General features: G+C 34.5%; 1 protein-coding gene across 25 annotated transcripts in view; it reads right to left on the bottom strand.

Annotated features, from left to right (window-relative positions):
* MAPK8IP3 (mitogen-activated protein kinase 8 interacting protein 3) overlaps window positions 1-23,575 on the bottom strand; it is an 89,240-nt gene that overhangs the window by 50,881 nt on the left and 14,784 nt on the right. For 9 of the 25 annotated variants that reach the window (XM_074279599.1, XM_074279592.1, XM_074279598.1 and 6 more), the window contains exons 2-6: window positions 18,400-18,520; window positions 17,341-17,411; window positions 16,889-16,980; window positions 7,797-7,820; window positions 2,449-2,593 (exon numbers count right to left, since the gene is read on the bottom strand). In XM_074279599.1, the coding sequence (XP_074135700.1) occupies window positions 2,449-2,593; window positions 7,797-7,820; window positions 16,889-16,980; window positions 17,341-17,411; window positions 18,400-18,520 (453 nt within the window). Of the gene's footprint in view, window positions 1-620; window positions 750-2,448; window positions 2,594-7,796; window positions 7,821-16,888; window positions 16,981-17,340; window positions 17,412-18,399; window positions 18,521-23,575 lie in introns of those variants that run through there. The other 16 variants (XM_074279597.1, XM_074279595.1, XM_074279590.1 and 13 more) reach the window with 8 other exon arrangements.

A 23,575-nucleotide genomic window follows, 5' to 3' on the forward strand; every position in this document is an offset into this window, starting at 1 on the left:
CAATTAAAATTCTGAATGCTTGCCTACTCTTTTGAAATAATTTTGGGTTAATATTTTAGATTTGCTTTCTGTGATTTTAGTACCATATGGAAAAATACTCTTTCTTCCAAATGGAAAGAAAAATAATTCACAAGTATCAAAACAATTATTGGATGACTAAAATTTCACATCAACCTTATCTATTCTCATATTTCATGGCCATCCTATGTTTTACTCCTGATAACGGGATGGAAACATCTCTCCTCCCATTTCTTCTGCCATTCTTGCTAAAGCTGCTGACATATGGGGGGAGATAAGAATATAGGAAGTAGGACAATGAGGAACTCTACTGAATAGGGTGAGAGAAGTCATTCACATGATGGAAAACACACATATTCAGTCAGGTTTCTCTTAGCTGATCCTCATCATCTCCAAAGGCAACATTGTTCACAACTTCTTCATAACTCACCAATTTACATTGTAGATAATTAAGGGAGATTCCTGATAAACATGGTTTATACCATTTTAGTAAACTGTGGGGACTCGTTGTTACAAAAAACCTCCGAGATGCCATTCGATCTCACTATTATCCTAAAGAGCCACCACTTACCCAAAGGACACTCTCCTTGGCCACCACTTACCTAAAGTCAAACCTCTCAACCTCCTAAACATCAATGTGTGTAGCAGTGGCCTCCAAAATGCATTGCAAAGGACCAAAATTCTTAGCAGTCATTTCTCACCATGAGTAGTCACAACTGTTTGGTTAAAACACTGAAAATACAGTACATAAAGAACAACAAAACACATTAAGGAGTTAAAAAAGAAAAAAAAAAACAAACATTAAACCTAATGCATGAAATTAAAAGAACAAATAAAACTTAAACATAGTAACATTGAAAAAAAAAATCAAAATTAAATGAAACAAATCTGTGGAGCCAAACTTCACACTACTTAAATAATGAATGGAAGACTATTTCAGGTGAAAATTCAGGACAAAGATGCCAGAGAACAAAAAAGCAATGAGAAGTGTCTAAGAGACATGTTGTGGATCCTTCTTGCCATTGCAAGGGGAAGCAATCCCTAAAGCTCTCTAGCTACTTCAATGACCACTACTTCAACAAATCTCCAACTCAATTCAGTTCACCACACATTTATCTAGTAGGTGAATCACTTCCATGAGGCTCACTCTAATAATGAGGTACACAAAGAACAAAAGCCTGAAATGACCAATCAAATCCACAACACAATTAGTACTGAACCTAAGATACCAAAATTCTTTATATATTTTGCTGTCCTCTCTGCCTAAATACCAGTGTTACATTAGTGTGTTGTATACATTACTGTTTATATATGTATATATGTGTGTGTGATAACAAACCCACAATAATCTCAGAGCCATGCTCACTACTTAACATAAGGCAGGAATAAGAAGATAATGCAAAAGAATTTGCAAGGTGCGAAACATTCCACAACCAAACTGAAAACTAGGAGGATAAAAGGATAATCATAAGCTATTCCCACCTTGATTCAAGAAAATCTATAAACTCTTGATTTTTACAGGATGCCCCAGATATAATTTCTAAGAAACAGACTTCACCAGGATTTCTATAACCTTGCCTCAGTGCCATCTGTTACAAGTCAATGCCTGCTGCAAAATAACATCCTTGAATGCTTAGAGATCAAGAGTAGCAATCAATGAATGACTAGCGTTATTCTGTAACACAACTTAATCATTTTTATAATGAAAAAATAAAGGGTTTGGTTTTACTGAAGTATTGATTCTTATCTACATTCAGAAATGGAGTCAACATTGGGGGTTTCTAGTCTGCTGATTCTAAGTTATAGCATGAGAAGTTAGTATAGCAGAATTGTGAGAATAGAATACGAAAGAAAAGACAACATCTTTCCAATAATAATAAGCCCAGATGCATGCAACATATCTGACTAGAAAATCAACTATTGTAATCAGCTAGAAAGATAAAATGCTCTCCCAGCTGTAGTTCAAATTAGAATACACAATGGCCTGCTCTATATCAGAGCATATAATTGACTTTATCATGCTCTTCACCACTAGCCTGATTTGAAACATTAATTTGGGGAATGGGAGATGGAGGCAGTTGAACTTAGACCAGTCCTATTCTAAATACCAAACACATGCTGGGTACCAAAAATTCATACCATAACGCTAGCTACAATATGGCCAACTTCAGGAAATAAAAGTCATCAAAAGGATAGAATCAGAGGAAAGCAGTGATTAGAATGGCATCCTCCCTCCTTTTGCTTATCCTCAAGATCTGGTCCTTCCCTTCCCCTTTTTGCTATGGTTCAATTCAGGAATCTAATCCAACCTAAAAAAGGGAGAAGCTGCAAAGGGTTATGGACACATCTTGGTCTCCATCTTTATGAACATGTGGATGCCACTGACAGTGGGAAAGAGGAGACCCTTATTCCACGACATGTGTATAAAACCTTGTAGCTGGAGTTGGACTGCAGCTGGCCGAGGTCACTCAGGTGCCAGTGGTCCACTGTGGGGATGATCTTGCCCCCTATCTGTCCACGTACCATTCCATCTGCAAGGGGGAAAACATTCAGAGAGGTAGGGCGCTCCTTCCTGCTGAAACAGAGGAGAAAAGGGAAAAAAAAATGAGCTGGTGGTTAGATTGCTGGTTTATAAAGCATTAAAGAATAATTTACATGAAATGTAAATTTTCTTTTTCACAAATGTACACATTGTTGCCCCTAACTAATAGTAATACCAGCTGACATTGTTACAAAGTTTAAGGCTTCATAAAATCTTAAATTAATTATGACTAATTAATTAATGATTAATGTGTTTCTCCCATATTCAGAAATATGAATTTCTTCTTCTGTTAACTTAGGGAGTAAGAAACTGACTACAAAGACTTGCAAAATCTTATGTCTTTATTTTGCCAAATTTATCTAACTTCAAGTATTATTCACTATTTCTAAACTTCTAATCTGGGAAAGTTATTTCTATTTACAAACTCCTAAACAGTGAATTCATTTAAAAATGATGAATGAAGAAATGTTAATAAAATAATAGCTGTCATTTATTTATCACTTTAAGCATTACAAAATATTTTATATACATTATCTCATTTAAACCTCACATATTATAAATCTATGAAGTCAGATGATATTGTTAGTTCCATTTTGCAGATGAAGGCACAGAAGCAGGAAGAGGATAAATCATTTGCCCCAATCACATAGGGACTCTTGCAAAATGGAATTTGAACCCAGGTCTCCTTGATATTTTATTTAGCTATATAATACAACCCTCCTCACCCCCAGCATGTTAATGCTACTGCTCATTGTTTTTATTGTGACATTTCTTTCTTTCAAATTTCATCAAAAGCATTGCTTTTTTATTTATACACCTATTCATTATGCTTCCTCTTGATCAAGAAGTATTAACATTAGAAACTGGATAACTTTATTTAACTATATCTCCAGTGGGGTGGGAAGGCACAGGGAGTATAGTATGCAGAAATGATAGATTTCTGCAACTACCATAATAAAGAAATAATCTGTTCTATGGGACATGATGCCAAATACATACAGAACTCCCTCAATCCTTTTCATCCTTACCTATCAGCCTGTCCTGTGAATTAGGGCAGAGCCACAGGACAGCAGCTAGAGACCTATATGAGGTCCTCTAGGTGTATGCTCTAGCTCTAGGCTTTGGAGGAACAAAAAGTATCTCATCTCTCCAGCTTATTTCTCCAACCTGGGAAATGAAGCTTCCCCCAAAACAATGTTGATTCTTAAATATACCCAAGACAATAATTCTTTAGGTGTTACTTAGGCACTGAATTAGTAACAATTTTGTACACGAGACTCAACACAAAGTCAAGTCTACTTCTTCAAAAACTCAGTGTATATGAACTAAAGAAGTGAATTTCCTTCTAATCTCTTGACAGTTACTGAAAAGGTCTGACTGGAGGTCAAAAACATAACAAAAGTAGCATCTTCTGTATGAAAGTCTTAAATGTTTTTAAATTTAACTGGAGACCTGTGAATTCATCTAGTTACCTAGATGGTCAAGTTTCATTTTGATAAATATAATAAAGAGTTTAGGAATCCTAAGGAATAAAGTGGTTTATTCATGGTAAAAAAGGAACTCTCAATATAGCCTGCTCTAATTTTTCTATACCACCACAATTCTTTGTCCTTTTACCTTTCCCCATATATTACTTCCTCTGATCCCTTAATCTCTTTCTGTTTTTCTACTCCATCACATTTCTTATAGCTTCACTTTCCCTTCCCCCAAAATTCTGACAAGATGATGAACCATTTCAATGATTGCCTTTTCACTTATGATAAGCTCACTCCTTTGACCTTCCCATTCTAATTCCCTCTAGGTAACAGTCACTATTCTATGTTTTCTGTAGCTATTTCAAGGGCATCAAGTTTTGCTGGATAGAGTTATGAAGTTATAATGACGTTATCTCAACTAGAATCCAATAGGTACACAGCAATCCTTTTACTCATCTTCTATTAATAATCCTCTCAAAGGGTGTTTCAAACTTTCCCCTCTCTTTCCTTTTTCCATTCTCAATCTTTCAATTCTAGACTCATCCCAGAAAGTGACCTCATCTCCCGTACTCAAGTCTATGCCTTAAACTATTTTCTCCTTTTCTTTGGTCTCAGAGGATAAGGGACTTTCCTCTTTACCAATACTATTTCTTCCAACATATCCTTAATCCTTTCTCCTCATGTCCTTTGGGATTCTGCTCTACTGATTTGCATTCTCTTTCATCTTTAGATCTATTGCCTATTTCCCCATAACTTATAAACATGCTTAAGTCATGTTTTGCATGACTGCACATGTGTAATTTTTATCAATTTGTTTATTGTCTCATAGAAAGGGGGAAGAGAGGTTGTTTTGGAACTCAAAAATTTAAAAAATCAGTGAGTGTTAAAAAACTTGGGCAGTTAAGTGGCACAGTGGAAAGAGCACTGGTCCTGGAGTCAGGAGTACCCAAGTTCAAATCAGACACTTGACATTTACTAGTTAGGTGACTCTGGGCAAGTCATTTAATCCTGACTGCCAAAAAGGGGAAAAAAAAGTTTATTAAAAATTGTTTTTACAAGTAATTGGGGGATAAATGAAATATTATTTTAAAAAACAAACAACAAACAAACGAGTTTAAGTCTTTCTTATCTTAGCAACCTGAAGTTGATTTTTTTTCTTTACAGTGTTAAAAAGATTCTATACTTTTCTCAAAAGATTAATGTTATGCCTTTACTTTCTCAGTAATAACTTTATGAACTCCTGAAATTCAACTTGTGTTCCCTTCCATTTTACTGAAATTTTCCAAACATTATAATACTCCATATACTCTAATTTTTCTATCATATTTCAAGTTGAATAACCCCATCCTTCTTGAAACTTTCTTTTTCTTTTTTTCTTTACATTAAATAGCTCTTTCTGAATTCTCTTCCTTTCTTCAGTTACTCCCTCTTGGTCATCTTTACTGTTTTGTTCTTATTTCTTAAGTACAAGGAACATTTTCCTTGTTCTCTTTCTGTTCTCCCTCCTCTTCCATTTTCTTATCTACTTCAGTAGCTTCAATGATCATTCCAAATCTTATACTTCTACTTTTATTTTTTGAGTTTCAATCTCAAATTTCTAACTGCCTGACAACCATGACATCTCAAACTCAAATTGTCCAAAATTAAATTAATTTTATTTTCAACCCCAAACGCAGCCAACTTCCCTATTTCAGTTGATGGTATCACTATTTTCCTCATCACTGAAATTTAAAACCTTGAAATTGTCCTATTTCCCTTTCCTTGCCAATACTACCTCAATAATAATTCTACATCCATATCCTTCTTTCCACTCCTATTTTCATCACAGGATAATAAGATTTAAAGCTACAAAGGATCTCAGAAACCAACATATACAATCCTCTCATTTATAGGTGAGGTCCACAGAGATTAAATCCCAGTCCAGGGATACAACGAAAGTTTGTTTCAGAAACAGGATTCAAAGTCAGGTCTTTCCTGTCTCCAAGTTCAGTGCTCTAGCCACCATAAATAACGCAATGCCTTCTTGCTGGTTATCTCTTATTTTATTGGTCCATTGTAATAGCCTCCAAACTGGCCTCTTTGTTTTTTACTTTTCCCCTCCCCAATTCCTATTTCATTGTTCTTTCAAAATAATTGTAATGAAATTTTTGAAATTTTAATAATTTTGAATGAATAGATGTTTTCTCAGCAAGCAGATTTTTCAAGTGTATTCTTCTATTCATGTTGTAATATTTTCTATGGGAAATTCCATAAAGTTTTTTAGGAGATTTTTTTTTACTGGATTTGGAATCAGGAAGAGGTGGGTTCAAATGTCACCTCAAATGTTTATTAGCTGAGTGACATGCAGAAAATCATTTAAAATTTCTATGCCTCAGTTTCTTTTTAAGTAACAAAGGAAAAAGAACAGTTCCTACTAATATGTGTGATGTGAGAATCAGATGAGACAATGTATGTAAAGCATTTCATATAAATACTAATTCATTATATTTAAGTAATTAATATTCTTCACTCTCAAATTTTTCAAGATTAAGGAAATAGATAATAAGAAAGGGAAAGTCCCAAACTGGTGTAACTGCATTATTATAAAAAGATCTCGCTGAACAAATAAACTATTCCTGACAAAAGTCAGGCAGACCTATTTAGTTATCACTGAGACAACTGGGCCCCACTGCAAACCTGTAAGATTTTGAGAAGCAATGAATTATTCTGGTAGATAAATAAAACCAACCATCAATATGTTAGAAGCTTTATCTAAGAAGCAGAGATGACGGCCTTGACATTTCCTGTTGGTTCTACCTCAGATTCTCTTGCACAACTCTTAATTTCATATGATTCTTTCTCCATTAGGTTCTAAGCAGAATGTGTAAAACACAGTTCCTGTACATGAAATGCCTCTCCAGGGACCCTCATCAAAGATATTACAAATATTTTCTTCAGTAACCTCGTGTGAAATTAATATAGTGAAATTTCAAGTTTTAAGAACGCAAACAAAGATAACCCTGAGGCTGTTAGAGGTGGTGATGGAAAAGTAGAGGTTAGAGATAAAAGTTTAGTTCTACAAATAGCAGAGAAAGCCAAGGTATTTTCATTTGAGTGATAACAGTGTGAAAGCCAAGACTGGTTTTTAATTTTTTTTTTTTTTTTTTGGATTTCTCTATATAATCTACACCAGGGCTGCAAGATGATATTTCATCAGTATTATTAGTTGCAGGATCACTGAGAGAGAGGCAACAAACAGCAAGAGAAGTCGATAGAGACTGCAGTTCAATCAACAGTGGATGGATAATTGTATAATCAGTTTAAAGTCTAGTATACATTGTTGGCAAAAATAATTTCATGAGCAGCAATAGCCACCAGTGATTTCTGACTTTAAAAAAAAAGACAAACTATTGGCTTATTTTGTATGTAAATTAAGGACCATTATTTCATGTTCAGTCTCTACTCTGTAAACAACGGAACTGTTGAAAAAGCAGGAAGCAGGAATTCTGTCTTGGTGTAAAGCAATGAAGAGTTCAACATAATTTGGGCCTGCTTAATAACACTGCTATTTTATAAAACGTTTTAGAAGGTGAAAATTACTGTGTTCCAAATCCATAAAGATCAAGAAACTGCTGTCATGATCTAGTTTATTCAAAGAGTAATGGTCCATTATATTCAAGAAGGATTATCTAACAGAATTCTATGCCATAGTCAATATGAAAGATAATCCCTCATCTCCATACCCCCAAACTATAGTAAATAAACACTATTATGGGCTTTACCTTTTCCTCCATGACTGGCGAGGACTGCAGCGAAGTGACAAAAAACAACAGCCAACATATAGCAGCAAGGCACAGAAAGCAAGACAAGAAAACAATCATTAGAGAGCAAAAGGCATGCAAACATGTTTAAACGTGCTCACAATGACAAACAACTATTCAGCAATGTTTGCAAGCCCAAGTACCATACTTTGTCCAAACAACCCTCTACATAAATGGATATATGCTAAGACAAGACAGATATATTCAGGAAGACAAATGTTGACATGGTAAACATTCTCAATATATGTAGTGAGCTTTCAAATATGTTCTTTTCACATAAATACTCAAAGCAGGTGAAAATACATAAATGTACTCATGTAAATGATCAGTTTGTCAAAACACATGCTCACACAATATGTAGTGATAGTCATAAATTTAGAACATATACAAACACACACATAATATACACTAGGAAACGGAAGTCAACATTCTTCAAATATAAATATTCTGACAAAATACAGATTTATCACAATTCACATGAATTTTTATTCTGTAACTCTGTAACAGACAGCAAAATATGAAATTTAAAAAAAGGTATTATCCTATTAAAATGTCCAGTTTCATCAGTAGATCACTACAAAGGATGTGACCCCCCCCCCATAGAGGTGGTAGAACAACTAAAAGCAAGAATATAGGACTACACACTTAAATTTCCAAGACACAAAATGCCAGAGAAGATATATAGAAAAGATCATTGAGGATTTTGGAGGAAAAGTTTTTTCTATTTTAGCTACAACCTTCTCGATTCCTAGCAGTAAACTTGTCTCCAACGTGTTTACTTCCATAATTTTGAAAACTCTGCCAACAAAAAAGGAAAAAAAAAACCACTGATATATATATATTTTATCTCAATCACTATTCCAGTGAGATTGTGTGCAAGTGTGTTCTTTCTTTGTTCAGTCATTTCAGCTGTGTCCAACTCTGTAACCCAATTGGAGTTTTCTTGGCTCTCCAGTTGATTTTACAGACTGGAAAGGGAGGCAAACAAGCTTAAGTGATTTTTCCAAGGTCACATAGCTAGGCAGTACCTCAGGCCAGATATGAACTCAGGAAGATAAGTCTTCATCTTCTGAAGCATAGAGTTCTAGGCTCAGCTATCTATTTTACCACTTAGCTGCCCACCAGGTCTATTATTATACTGGTTGTAATTCTAAATTCTTTGTCCTCCAAAATATATTTTTAAGTCTTTCATTCTTTTAGTAAGGAAGCTGCTAAATCTTGTGTGGTACAGACTGTGGCTCCATATATCTGAACTGATTTCATGCTTTCTTTCTGGTTGCATGCATTATTTTCTCCTTGATCTGGGAGCTCTGGAATTTGGCTGCAACATTACTGGGAGATCATTTTGGGATATCTATCAGGAGATAACTGTTAGATTTGTTCAATTTCAATTTTACCCTTTGGATCTATATATCAGGACAATTTTCCTTGATAATTTCTTGAAATATGACATTTAGAATTGGAAACTGAGTGGATGCCATCAGTTAAGAGAATGGCTGAATAAGTTATGGTATATGAATGTTATAGAATATTACTGTTCTATGAGAAACAATCAGCAGGATGATTTCAGAGAGCCTAGAGAGATTTACATGAACTGATGCTGAGTGAAATGAGTAAAACTAGGAGATCATTGAATAAAACAATAACAATATTATACAATGATCAATTCTAATAGATATGGCTCTTTTCAACAGTGAGATGATTTAGGCCAGTTCCAGTGATCTTGTGATGAAGAGAGCCATCTACCCAGAGAGAGGACTGTGGGAACTGAAGGTGAATTAAAATATAGTATTTTCACTCTTTTTGTGGTTTGCTTGAATTTTACTTTATTTTTTTCCTTTTTTGATCTGATTTTTCTTGTGCAGCAAGATAATTGTATAAATATGTATGCCTATATTGTATTACACGCCATCTAGGGCAGGGAGTGGGAGAAGAGAAGAAAAAATTGGAACATGAGGTTTTTAAAGGGTCAATATTAAAAAATTATCTTTGAATATGTTTTGAAAATAATTCCAATAATTAAAAAAAAAAATACTTGGATTCTCCCCTCCCTGGTCAGTTTGGGTATTCTTTGCTTGTTAAAAGAAAGAGAGATTATTCCTACAAGGTGCTCTATTTGTATTACTGATGTTTGTTTGAAAATGCCAGTTCCACAATTTGGAGCCAAAAGTAAAGGATTATCAAACTGCGTACCACCCTTTGATTCAACAGTATCTCTGTTATAAAGTCTGTATCCCAAAGAGATCTTAAAGGAGAGAAAGAGACCCATATGTGCAAAAATGTTTGTGGCAGCCCTTTTTGTAGTGGCTAGAAACTGGAAACTGAGTGGATGCCCATCAGAGAATGGCTGAGTAAGTTATGGTATATGAATGTTATGAAATATTATTGTTCTGCAAGAAATGACCAGCAGGATGATTTCAGAGAAGCCTGGAGAGACTTTTATGAACTGATGCTGAGTAAAATGAGCAGAACCAGGAGATCATTATACACGGCAACAAGATTATGTGATGATCAACTCTGGTGGATGTGGCTCTTCTCAACAGTGAGGTGATTCAGGACAATACCAATAAACTTGTGATGGAGAGAACATCTAGAGAAATGATTATGGGGATTCACAATATAATATTTTCACCTCTTTTGTTGTTGTTTGCTTACTTTTAAAAATATTTCTTATTTTTTCTTTTTTGATCTAATTTTTCTTATGTGGCATGATAAATGTGGAAATATGTTAAGAAATGCACATGTTTAACTGATAATGGATTACTTGTTTTCTTGGGAACAGCTGTGGGAAAAAGGGAAGGAGAAAAAACTGAAACACAAGGTTTTGCAAGGATGATTGTTGAAAAATATTTAAAAAAAATTTTTTTTAAATGAAAAGAAGTGATGTCTAGGCTTTTTTTTTTTTTTTTTTTAAATTGTGGCTTTCAGGTTGTCTAATAATTCTTAAATTCTTTCTCTTGGATGTATTTTCCAGATTACTCTTTTTTATTTTGTCATAATTTCTTGAATTCTCTAGGGTTATTAGCTTCCACTTGTTGAATTCTCATTTTTAAGGTGAGCCTTTTTTTACTTCTTTTTTGACCAATTCTGTTTTTTAAGGAATTCTTTTCTTCAGCTAATTTTTATAATTTCTTTTCCATTTGGATGATTCTGTTTATTTTAAAAATATATATTATTATAGCTTTTTATTGGCAAAACATGTGCAGGGGTAATTTTTCAACGCAGACCCTTACAAAAACTTTTGTTCCAACTTTTCCCCTCCACCCCTTCCCCTAGATGACAGGCAGTCCTATACATGTTAAATACAATATATGTATATATCTTTATACAGTTATCTTGTTGCAAAAGAAAAATCAGATTTAGAAAGAAGGTAAAAATAACCTGGAAAGAAAAACAAAAATGCAAGCAAAGAGTGCAAATGCTATATTGTGGTCCATACTCATATTTCCCAGTGTTCTTTTGCTGGTTCTGTTCATCACTGATCAATTGGAACTGATTTGCATCCTCTCATTGCCGAAGATAGCCACTTCCATCAAAATTGATCCTCATATTGTATTGTTACTGAAGTGTATAATCATCTCCTGGTTCTGCTCATTTCACTTAGAATCAGTTAATATAACTCTCTCCAAGCCTCTCTGTATTCATCCTGCTGGTCATTTCTTACAGAATAATAATATTCTGTAACATTCATATACCACAATTTACTCAGCCATTCTCAAAATTATGGGCATCCATTCAATTTCCAGTTTCTAGCCACTACAAAAAAGGTCTGCCACAAACATTTCTGCAAATGTGGGCCCCTTTCCCTTCTTTAAGATCTCTTTGGGATATAAACCCAGTAGTAGCACTGCTGGATCAAAGAGTATGCAGTTTGATAACTTTTTGAGTATAGTTCCAAATTGTTCTCCAGAGTGGTTGGATCCATTCACAATTCCACCAACAATGCATCAGTGTCCCAGTTTTCCCACATCCCCTCCAACATTCATCATTATCTTTTCCTGTCATCTTAACCAATCTGACAGGTTTGTAGTAGTATCTTAGAGTTCTCTTAATTTGCATTTCTCTGATGAATAATGATTTGGAACATCTTTTCATATGAGTAGAAATGGTTTCAATTTCACATCTGAAAATTGTTCATATCCTTTAACCATTTATCAATTGGAGAATGACTTAATTTGTTATAAATTAGAGTCAATTCTTTATATATTTAGAAATGAGGCCTTTAAATGATTCTGCTTTTTAAGGAGTTGTTTTCTCCAGTGGATTTTTGTACCTCTTTTGCCATTTGGCCAATTCTGTTTTATTAGGGTGATATTTTCTTCAGTATTTTTTATGCCTCTTTTGCCAAGCTATTAATCCTTTTTTTAAAATAATTTTCTTGCATCACTCTCAGTGTTGTACCCAATTTTTTCCTCTAGAACTCATTGCTTTCCTTGACTCTTGTAGGAATTCTCACTGGTGATGGGTCTGAACAAACAGTTTTCTTTGAGGCTTTGTTTATAGCCAATTTCATATTGTTGTTTTCTTTCGTTTTCTCTTTTTGCTGATGCAATTGGGGTTAAGTTACTTGCCCAGGGTCATACAGCTGGGAAGTGTTAAGTGTCTGAGGTCAAATTTGAACTAAGGTCCTCCTGACTTGAGGATGGTGCTCTATCCACTGCGCCACCTAGCTGCCCTCAATATTGTTGTTTTCTTGATTTGTGTCTTGGTTTTTCCTGCCACTACAGTAGCTTTTATGGTCAAGTTCTTTTTGTTGCTTGTTGTTCATTTTGCCAGCCTATTTTCTGACTTCAAACTTAATGTTAAAATTGGGCTCTTCTCATCTAGGGTTGGGAAGAAATTGTGCCAAGCTTCAGGTTTTTTCATGGTGATGTTTTCAAAGGAGTTCTGAGGATCTGCAAATTTTTGGTACTTCCAAGATGGGATCCTGGGAGAAGCATGTCACTGTTCTCCTAGTCTGTGTTCTGGTCTTTACCTGGAAATGGCCCTTGCTCACTTGCAGTCACAAGTACTAATACTCCTTTCTCCCTTGGGAATGCAACCAGGGCCCCTGTTCCCTTGTGATTGACTACAAACATTCCTCTCCACCTCGAACTGTGTTTGGGCAATAGGACTGCCAATTAGTGATAGGTATACCCAGTTGTTAGCAAAATGTCCCTTGTAATCTCTTCTTAACCATCTGTCAGACCTCCTTAAATCTCTGAGCTGAGAGGTTCAAAAGTACTGCTGCTGTTAAAGCCACTTCTGTTTAGCTTTTAAAATAACATATAGATTATCTATCTATCTATATATGTATATATATCATCATCATCTCTTTGCAGCTTCATTTGACATTACTTGTGATCCAGCCAAACTATATATGACACTCATATACAATATCCATCTCCCTTCTCTGTGCTTTTGCAATGGATAACCATCACATCTGAAATGCACATTTTTCTCTCTTCCACTTCAGAAAATTTTACTTTTCCTTCAATAAACAGCCCCATTGCTGCCTTTTATCAAGAAGCATTTCTTGGTCCCGACAACTGCCAGTATCCTTCTGACACTTTTTTGGTCTCCTAAAACTCCACAGCAGTTGCTTTGCCTCCATTTGCTGAGGAAGGAGTGGGGTTTTCCAGCCTCCCTAAGCATACATTCCATCATGCCACAAGCACTTTCTTGAGACTCTAACAATTCCACAGCAGCTGACTTGGTCTATCTGAATTGTTTTTCAGTTATACTCAACTATCTGATGTCCTGGTAAAAGTTTATCTCAGGTTGAATCCTTATGGATAATGATAATTTGCCTACATTCATTCCTCAATGATTAATATTTCTCCTTATACTCTGTCATATCCTTCCTATACTAGTGAATCTAAACCCCTAACTGTCAAACAACATTCTCCCACCACTTATGGTCCCCTAATTTCAATCACCTTGAATCTAAACCCCACCAATGTCTCACTAATCATTTTTTCCACTGTATCTTCTGAATTGGCTGTTTGACAAGTAACAAACCAGCTTTCCTCTGGAAACAGAAAGCTTGCAGTTTAGAATAAAAACAACTGGCACTGTTTAGGTTTCCATTATCTTTAACTTCTGTTAGCCTATATGACCTGATTTCAATTTCTGTATATCTCTACAGCTGCAAGGTTTAAGGACAACCTCACAAGCCTTATCCTGCAGTAAATAAATATCACTTTGGCTCAGAGAGGAATGAATCAAGAGACTGAAGCTTCACAGAAATTGATGAGTGACATTTTAGAGAATGGGTTTTTGTCCAAGACGATTCTGATTGAGAGGCAACATAGAAAATTGGAAAAAAAAAAATCAATGGATTTGGAAGTAAAATACCACTTTTTCTATGAATTATCTATGTAACCTTGGGAAAGAGGAGGCTGGATTCAATGGCATCTGTGGCCCTTTCTAGTTTTAAATCTATGATTTTGTGATTTTGATTTTTCCCATTACAAATTATTACTGGACATTTTGATAGGAGCAGAGACTAACTCAAAATACTTGAATATCATATAGCTCTGCCTGTAGTGCCTGAGGTTGTAGATCAACCCTGCTTGACTTTTGAGCTAAATTAGGAAAAATCTGCTTCAGGCAACACTTGGCTCTCTCTCTCTCTCTCTCTCTTTTTTTTTTTTTTTTTTTGGGTCTCCAAGGTCTTTTTCCCTCCTGGGAGCACTGGCAGGGAAAGAACATGTTTGATGGAGATGGAATGTCATAGCCAGGAAGCTGGCCAAAAGCCGAACACATACTCAAAAAATATTAAAGGCAATAAAACTCCACCAGCCTCATTTTGGACTGTTCCTGTTCAGCTTTTCTACACAAAATTTACATGAAGACTTTTACTTCTGTTTAGAACTAAAATGCAATTAACTGGATTATTAACTGTATAATTTTATTACAAACAAAAATTGAACAATCAGATATCTAATATGAAACACATATTTTCCCTCAGTTTGTTTAGTTAGACCTAGTATAATCGAGTAACAAAAAGTCCTCTGCTCTGTTACACTAATTAAAAGCATAAAAGAATGGTTGTACATACTTATTCTCTGCAGAGTAAACTTATAATTAAATATAAACAGCAATAATGAATTTTCCTGCAGATATTTCTTAAACATTAGCTATTTATTTATATCAGCTCTGCTACATACCATCTGTAAGCCTTGGGCAAATCATTTATTTACCTTTTCCAACCCTTACTTTTATTTATTTTTTTTTAAATTTTATTTTTATTTATTATTTTATATTTTTTATTAATTTTATAATTACAACTTTTTTTTTTGACAGTATATATGCATGGGTAATTTTTTATAGCATTATCCCTTGCATTCACATCTATTCCGAATTTTCCCTCCTTCCCTCCACCCCCTCCTCTAGATGGCAGGCAGTCCCATACATGTTAAATGTGTTATAGTATATCCTAAATACAATATATGTGTGCAGAACCAAATTTCTTGTTGCACAGGAAGAATTGGATTCAGAAGCAAGCCTCACTTTTATAAAATGAAAGTTGTTCTTTCTGAATTCTAATTCCTATGATCTGGATAGTGTGTTGATTTTTCTTGTTTATCTATACTTATTGTTAGAAGGGAGAGTTTTACTGGGTTGAAGGAGAATCTCTGGGAAGTGTCCCCCCCCCCCCCCCCCCCCGGGGCTAAGTGACTTGCCCAGGGTCACACAGCTAGGAAGTGTTAAGTGTGAGACCACATTTGAACTCAGATCCTCCTGAATTCAAGGCTGGTGCTCTATCCACTGCGCCACCTAGCTGCCCCTCTGGGAAGTGTTAATGAGGCAACTCCCTCCCCCGAAACCCCCCCCCACATCAATAAAATATCTAAATAAAAAAAGAATATTAATTTAAAAATAATTGAGAAGAAAAAATAAAATAAAATAATTGAGAAGACCCTAATTTCAGTTATACAAAGTGAGACAGATATATTGGATTTCGCATATATTTTTACTATGTTTAACATATATTGGATTACTTGCCATCTAAGAAAAGGGAATCAGGGTAGGGAAAGGGGAAATTGGAAGACAAGGATTTTCAAGAGTCATTATTGAAAAATTATCCTTGCATATGTTTTGAAAATTTAAAAAAAAGTATAAGAAAAAAAAGAAAAAAAAGTGAGGCAGAGTCATCTAAGTATTCTGTTCTCAACTATTTAGTGTAACACAAAGGTTATATCTATATGAAACACAGAACTACAATCTAAATCAAAAGAGGCTTCTATTTAAAGCTTAGGGTAAATGTTCTATGGGCAGTCAAACCCAGAAAATCTCTATAGGAAGAAATTCTTAAAAGTTTCATTTGGTCTTCCACAGGCCCACTCCCTTAGTTAGCAAATACCTGAATGTAGTCTATGAATAATTTTTTACTTGGGGGTCAATTTTCTAGTTTCACTAAGACTGGTAAAACAAAGAAGATGAAGTCAAACCTCAGGCTAGGCTTCTACCCAAGCAATGTCAGCACCTATAGGCTAAGGAGTCTTAAACTTGGACTATGAAATATGAAACTACTTTGAAATCAAAGTGTCATTATTGACCATTTATAGTTTTACAAGCATTTCAATTTAATATTCATAATGGTGGCAACAAGTCTTATTTCTTCATATGTTAACTTTTCCCTAGTCCTCCATACCCAAATGGAAAGTATTTCTAACATGAAAAAGCAAAGAAATCAAATCTTTTTTTTTTTTTTTTTCCTGAGGCTCGGATTAAGTGACTTGCCCAGGGTCACACAGCTAGGAAGTGTTAAGTGTCTAAAACCACATTTGAACTCAGGTCCTCCTGAATTCAGGGCTGGTGCTCTATCCACTGCGCCACTTAGCTGCCCCAGAAATAAAATCTGTACACAATATTTCTTGGGTGTCTCAGAAAGCTCTACATCCATTTTTGTTCTCTATCCATATCCACATGATCTAAGTAGATCCTATTCTCCTTGATTTGGAAGAACATTAGAACTTTTAAAACAGTTCTCTGATTCTCATAAATCTTTACATTAACTACTGTGAGAAAAGATGAGATTATACTAATATTCAGTCTTCTCATCATACCTTCTCCCAGGTAGACTGCCCTCTGTTTGGCTATTTCCCCCAACCTGTTGCATCTTGGATCGTTCAATGTGTTCTACATAGGTCTGGATCATCTGTGAAAAAATAAATACTCATAAGTAAAAACCTTACCTCAGTAAAGTTACCTGTCTCTCTATCATTTCTACCTCTAAACTGAATTTCTGAGCACTGTGTGGTCTATGGTGCTTCTGGAGGGAACGCAATGAAAACAGAGTAAAAGTATAATTCAGAACTATAGTACACAAACTTTTAAGGCCAACAATAATTGATATTCAGGTAAACCCTGGAAAGGATTCAATTGCAATTAAGATCATAGCAGATTGGAATGGACAAAAGGAGATCATTTCATTTAGAAGATTTTAATCTCTTAATTCACCACTGATTTTTAAGTATTTAGATCATGGGTTGGGAACAGAACAAGCTGAGGCACATACCTCTGTGTGTCTCTGGTGCAGGGCATTATATTCCTTCTTCATCTCTGACTCACGCTCCTCCAGTCGAGAAACTAGATAACATAACCATTGTTTGTCAGTTACATAATTTGTTTATTACTTGTTCCATTCTTCCCTTTTGATAACTCTCCAAAGCTGGTACCTAGAGCCAAGGCTACTGATGCCAGGTATGAGTGTTTAGGCCTAACGGGAAATGGAAAGGTCTATGTAATAAAGCCCTTTCACAGATTGGAAGTATCATAAATAATTCTTAAGCACATAAATTGTCTTGTAAGGAGTTCTTGAGAAAGCCCTCAGTATTTAGCAGAGGGTTCTAATAAAAAGTAGTCTGAAGAAGGCGGTTAACTTTCTCTAAAGGGATGATCCTATTTATAGGACTTTGGCTATGGGTATTTCAGTCTTAGTTTTAATTCAACAACTAGCAGAGAAGTTAATACACCAGTCTAAGCTCCTTAGCAGATTCCTTCTTATAAACAAATAAAAGAGATGGACAGGGATGGAATTCAAATAGAAAGGGATCCCTGCAGGTTACATACTGGCTCAGAAAACCCCAAATAAATATTATCTATGTTGTATTATATTTTTATTTATTTTGTTAAATATTTTCCAATTATATTTTAATCTGCTTTGGCAGTCTGAGTTTGACACCTCTGACTCAGGGAGTAGAGATTTTTATTTCATTTGACTTTAGTTACTTAAAAAACAGAAACAAAAAAATATGGAGTACAATAATAGTTTGACCTTTTCCTTAAGGAATTCAAAATGGTTATAATGACAACTGTTTGGGTTTATATACTGCTTTATAATTTACAACCATGCATATGCCCTAGAGATCACCATTCTATCCTACCTGAGCTTTTCTATCCATTCTGCCCATTATACCCTAAGAAGAAATGGGCCTTTTTATATATACACTACAGCTTTAACCCCCTCCTCCCTTTTATGTGTTGTTTTTATTACAAAGTGAGCTCCTTGACAGTAGGAACTGTCTCATTTTTCTATATGTAGAAATGCTCCACAATGCTCAGCATGGTTACTTACTTTGATCTGCATAGTTTTTGGCTTTTAGCTCTAGCTGTCGAGTCTGGAACTCATAGTGTTCAACCTGGATTTGTAGATCTTTCTTTTCTTGTTCCAAAGCATCTTCAAACTCAATGAACTTCTACAAGTGAAAGGAACATAAAAACATGTAAGTAGGCATTGATAACAGAATGCGTAGAAAATAGAATTATGATACTTCCGAGGTAGAAAGGACTAGATTTTATAGGATTTAGAACTATATGAAACATTACAGATCATCTAATCCAACTCCTTCATGCTATAGTTACTTAAAAATATACCCAGGGAGGACAAGTGACTTGCTCTGTATTTCACAGCTAATAAAAAACCAAGTTGGCTTCTACATTTAAGGAGCAGAGGGATTGGAGTATGATATTCTGGAGATCAAAAGAGGATTACAACCAAGAATAACTACCTGGCCAAAAAAATAAAATAAAATAAAATAGTTATTTAATAAAATAGAGGACTTTCAAGCATTCCTGATGAAAATATCAGAGCTAAAAAGAAAACCTGGTTTTTAAATATAAGACTCAAGAGAAGCATAAAAAGGTAACCAGGAAAAAATAACCATAAGGATCTCAATAAAGTTAACTTGTTTATATTCCTTTGTGAAAAGATGATACTCCTGAAAATTTTACCATTATTAGGCTAGCTAAAAGGACTTTACAAAGATAGATGGAATGGATGTGAGTAGATTATGTTGGAATGCTCTTCCAAAAAAAGTGGAATAAGAAAAAGGGATGCACTGGAAGAAGAAAGAAATAGAATGGAGAAAATTTATCACCTAAAAGAGGCACACAAATGTAGAAGTTTTTATAATGGAAGGAAGAAATGGGGGTAAGGGTGGTGGGTAATGCTTGAATCTTATTCTTGAGAACTGATTCAAAAATTGAGAACAATATATACACAATTATTTATAGAAATATAATTTCAACAATACAGAAATAGGAGAAGCAGATAAGAGGAAAGGGAGAGTAAAGTGGGTAGATGACAAAAGAGAGGGAAGACTAAGGGGAGGTAGAGTTAGAAGCGAAATAGACTTGAGATACAGGATTAAAAGAGAGAAAAGAAAAGAAAAGGAGATAGAGGGGAAAACACATTAACTATAACTATGAATGTGAATGGCATGAGCTCATCCATAAAACAGAAGCAGATAGCAAACTGGATTACAAACCAGAATCCAACAATATGTTATTTACAAGAAACACACTTTAAACAGAAAAACACAGAGTTAAAATAAAGGACTGAAGTAGAATTTAATATGTTTCAGTTGAACTTTAAAAAAAAAAAAAAAAAAAAAAAGCAAGTGTAGCAATCATGATTTCAGATAATGGAAAAGCAAAAATAGACCAAATTAAAAAACACAATCTGGAAACTTGTTTGTTAAATGTACTCTAGACAATGAAATAATATAAAAAAAATTTACAGTAAGTTTCTCTGATAAAGGACTTATTTCTCAAATATATAAGTATAGAAGGGAGTCAGCAACTTTGGAATCATCTTATTTAATCCTTACAACTTTAAGAAAAAGGCCTTAAAATATTACTATTTTCCTCATTTTATAAGTATGAAAACTAAGACTCAGAAAGATTAAATAACTTCCCAATGGTCATAAAGACTGTAATAGATTGGATGCTATTTCCATTGCTATTACTGTCGATAATCTTTAATTATGCACAAAAGGATTCCAAAGACATTTATGTGGTAAAATAAATTTATTACTTTGAGGGTCTAAAACTAAGATAGGTTTAAATGAGGCAAAAATAACACCTCATTGGTTTTATTGGAAGAAAATTAATATATATTCAAAAATTCCAAACAAAAAAATTTGTTTAAAATTGGTGGATTATCTGGGCTCTTCTTCCAAATATTAGTTTAAAAATTACCTTTGCATTATAAATTGTGAATATTTTTCATACTACTGATGAATAAGATATTTAACAGAGTTCAATTAATTGTCAGAATTATGAATCAAATTACTGATCACTTAAGTATAGGCTTTATTTCTGATCTCAGACCATTAGATGAAATCATGATTTTATGATTTATATGATTTATGATATAAAATCATGCTGAATATGTCTACAACCAGAATTTAAAACAAGTAATCTAGAAGGATTTCGGAGGCAATGCTATCTTTTTCTCTCTTTTAAAATTGACTGTGTATAACAGCATTTGATTTATCCCCTTTTCTAAAGCTATCTAGGCTTAAAAACAAGCCAAATTATATCTCTGAAGAGTCTGAAGTAATAGGGATAGAATTTCAAAATTTTGTGTGATATTATCACTAAGAAAGATAAAAAGAAAAGATAAAAATCCATCAAGTCTAAAGTTAAGAAAATAGCAGACTTCAGGAGTGCCTAAGTAACTAACATCTAGATGCTCTTAACTTTAGGTCCACCACTTTTCCCCCTATGCTAGCGAACACAATCTAAAGTCATCAAAGAAATTTTTATGGTAAAATAAATTCATATAGAGAAATTGGTTAAAGTCTCTGTTATTTGTGGGCTTATGCTTGAAAATCAATGAGATCTGGCTGCAAATTATGTTTTTAATCAAGCCCAAATCCCATGGTTCCTCTTCAAGTGATTGATTGAGAATCTATTTGAAATTTCTCCCCAAATGCCCAAGTTTCTTTCACATTGATTTTTAAGAAAAGGAAGGAGAGGAAGGGAAAGAACAGATCTATTTTATGTCTAGGTAGGAAAAACAGAAATATCAAGAATGATGTTTAAGTCAATCATTTAAATAAGATTAATTAAGCCTCCATTACAAATTCTTATGGAAATGGCTACACAAATTATGGTATATAAATGTAATAGCATATTATTGCAAAAAAATGGACAAAACAGACAATTTCAGTGGGAACTGGGAAGATTCCTGTGAACTGAAGCAAAGTGAAATAAACAGGAAAACAATATCAAAATAAACACATTATAAAGAAAAACAACTCAGAAAGACTTTAGAACTCTGATCAGTCAAGTGACAAATTGTAGTTCCAGAGTACAAAAGATGAAGCATGCTGCCTACTCCCTCTCAGAGCCGATTTAAAAGGTGAAATAAGATATATATTTTGGACATGACCAATATGGGAATTTGTTACAAGGTTGTTTTTGTTTGTTTGTTTGTTTGTTTTTGAATTGATAATGATGGGGGAAAGGAAGGAATGGGAGCAAGAGAAAATAAATGCTTATTAAAATAAAAAAAGACTATAGAATAAATAGTATCACATTATATGCCAGGAATACCTAATATAAAATGAGTTATGAGCCACAGTTAAGTGAGTTAAATATATAGAAATGAGTTATGGTAGCCACAGTATAAATAAATTAAGGTCACAAAAAATACAAAATCATGAAATTAATTTCATATGTACAAAAAAGTTATATATAGGATAAATATAAAGTAAATTGAGAGAAGGATCTATAAGTAGAGGGCTTGGGAAAGACTTCCTGTAAAGTTGAGATTTTAGTTTGAAAAGAAAACCAGGGAAATGTAAAAAAGGAGAACATTCTAAGTAAGCCAAAAAAAAAATGCCTAGAGCTGAGCAGTGTCTTGCAGCAAAGTCAGTCACTAGACCTAAGAATACATGTTAGAGAGGAAAAGGTCTGTGATGACTAGAAAGATAGGAGGGAAGAATTTTGTACCTGATTATAGAGGCAATAGGAAGACCCTGAAGTTTATTAAGTAGATGAATGAAATGGTCTGGCCTATATTTTGGGAAAATCACTTTAATGACTAAATGGTAGATCAACCAGAGTGGGAAATGATAAGCCAGGGAGACCCACTAGCAAGCTATTGCAATGGTCCAAGAATGAGGTAACGAGAATCTGCACGAGGGTGATGGCAATGTCAAGAGAACAGGAGAGATGCTGAAAAGACCAAAATCTATGCATTTTAGCAAGAGCTTGGATATGGGGGATGAGAGAGTAAAAAATTCAAGATGACTCCTAGCCTATGAATCTAAGAGACTGAAAAGATGGTGAAGGTAGGTGTGAAGTTTCAGGGAAAGTTGTTTTGAACCTATTTATTTGACATCCTGTTCAAGAGGTCTGAAAGAAAGTTAAAGATATGAGAATCAAGGTTAGGGCAAGATAGGCAAATTTGAGAACTGTTAGCATAAAGATGGTAATTAAACCCTTTGCAGCTTATGAGACCAAGTGAAAGTAGTATTGAGAAGGAAAAGAAGAGGGCTTGGGACAGAGGATGCAGAAAAAAAGCAGTCAGGTAGGTAGGAAAACCAGGAAAAAGTGGGTCTTAAAAACCTTGGGAGAAGAGATTACCAAGGAGGAAAGAATGATCAACTGTGTCAAAAGCTGCAGAGAAGTCAAGGAGAATGAAGATTGAGAAAAGTATCCTGGATTTACCAAGAAAAAATCACTGGTAACTTTAAAGAAAGCATTTTCAGTGGGATGATGAGGCTGGAAACCCAGATTGTAAAATGTGTGAAAGAAGAGAGTGGAGGGTTTTTATTTTTTTATGGCTTTTCAAAGAGTTAGTCAGAAACAGCAGAAGAGATACAGAATGCAATGTTCTGGGGCAGAGAACCAGCAGATAAGGAGAGGCTGAAAAAAGGTGACATAATGGGATTGACAGAGGGAGAAGCTGCTGGAGAATATAAGATGAGATATAGTCTCTTGAGAGTAGAGGGGTTAGCCTTGGTAAAGAGAAGAACCACTTCATCAATTGAAGACAAGGATAAAGGAGAAGATAATGGCATAAAGCACTAAGAGAAGATGAGAAAGAGGGAAGAGGAAGCTCTTAGAGAATGGCTTCAATTTTTTTTTTCCTGTAAAATATGAGTCTTTTGCAGCTAAGAGGGTGAGAGGAAAAGGACCCATGAAAGGTTTAAAGAGAAATGAAAAGGTTTGGAAGAACTATTGTGAAAATGAGTAAAGAAGGGATAGGATTGTGTAGCAGCAGTAAGGACTTAGTTGAATTTGTATAATGTAAATTTGCAGCGTACCCTGTCAGAAAAAGGACATGATTTTCTCCATCTTTGTACAGCAACATATATAATGGAATAAAGGCAGAGAGAATGGTAGGAATGATCCAACACTAAGGCTTGGCAGGATGCAATTAGTGAAACCATAAGAGGGTTTAATATTCAAGAGAGAAGGACATCATAGAACTGAATCAGTTCAACAAGGTCAAGCTA

This window comes from Sminthopsis crassicaudata, chromosome 1 (genome assembly GCF_048593235.1).
Source record: "Sminthopsis crassicaudata isolate SCR6 chromosome 1, ASM4859323v1, whole genome shotgun sequence".
Lineage (NCBI taxonomy): Eukaryota > Metazoa > Chordata > Mammalia > Dasyuromorphia > Dasyuridae > Sminthopsis > Sminthopsis crassicaudata.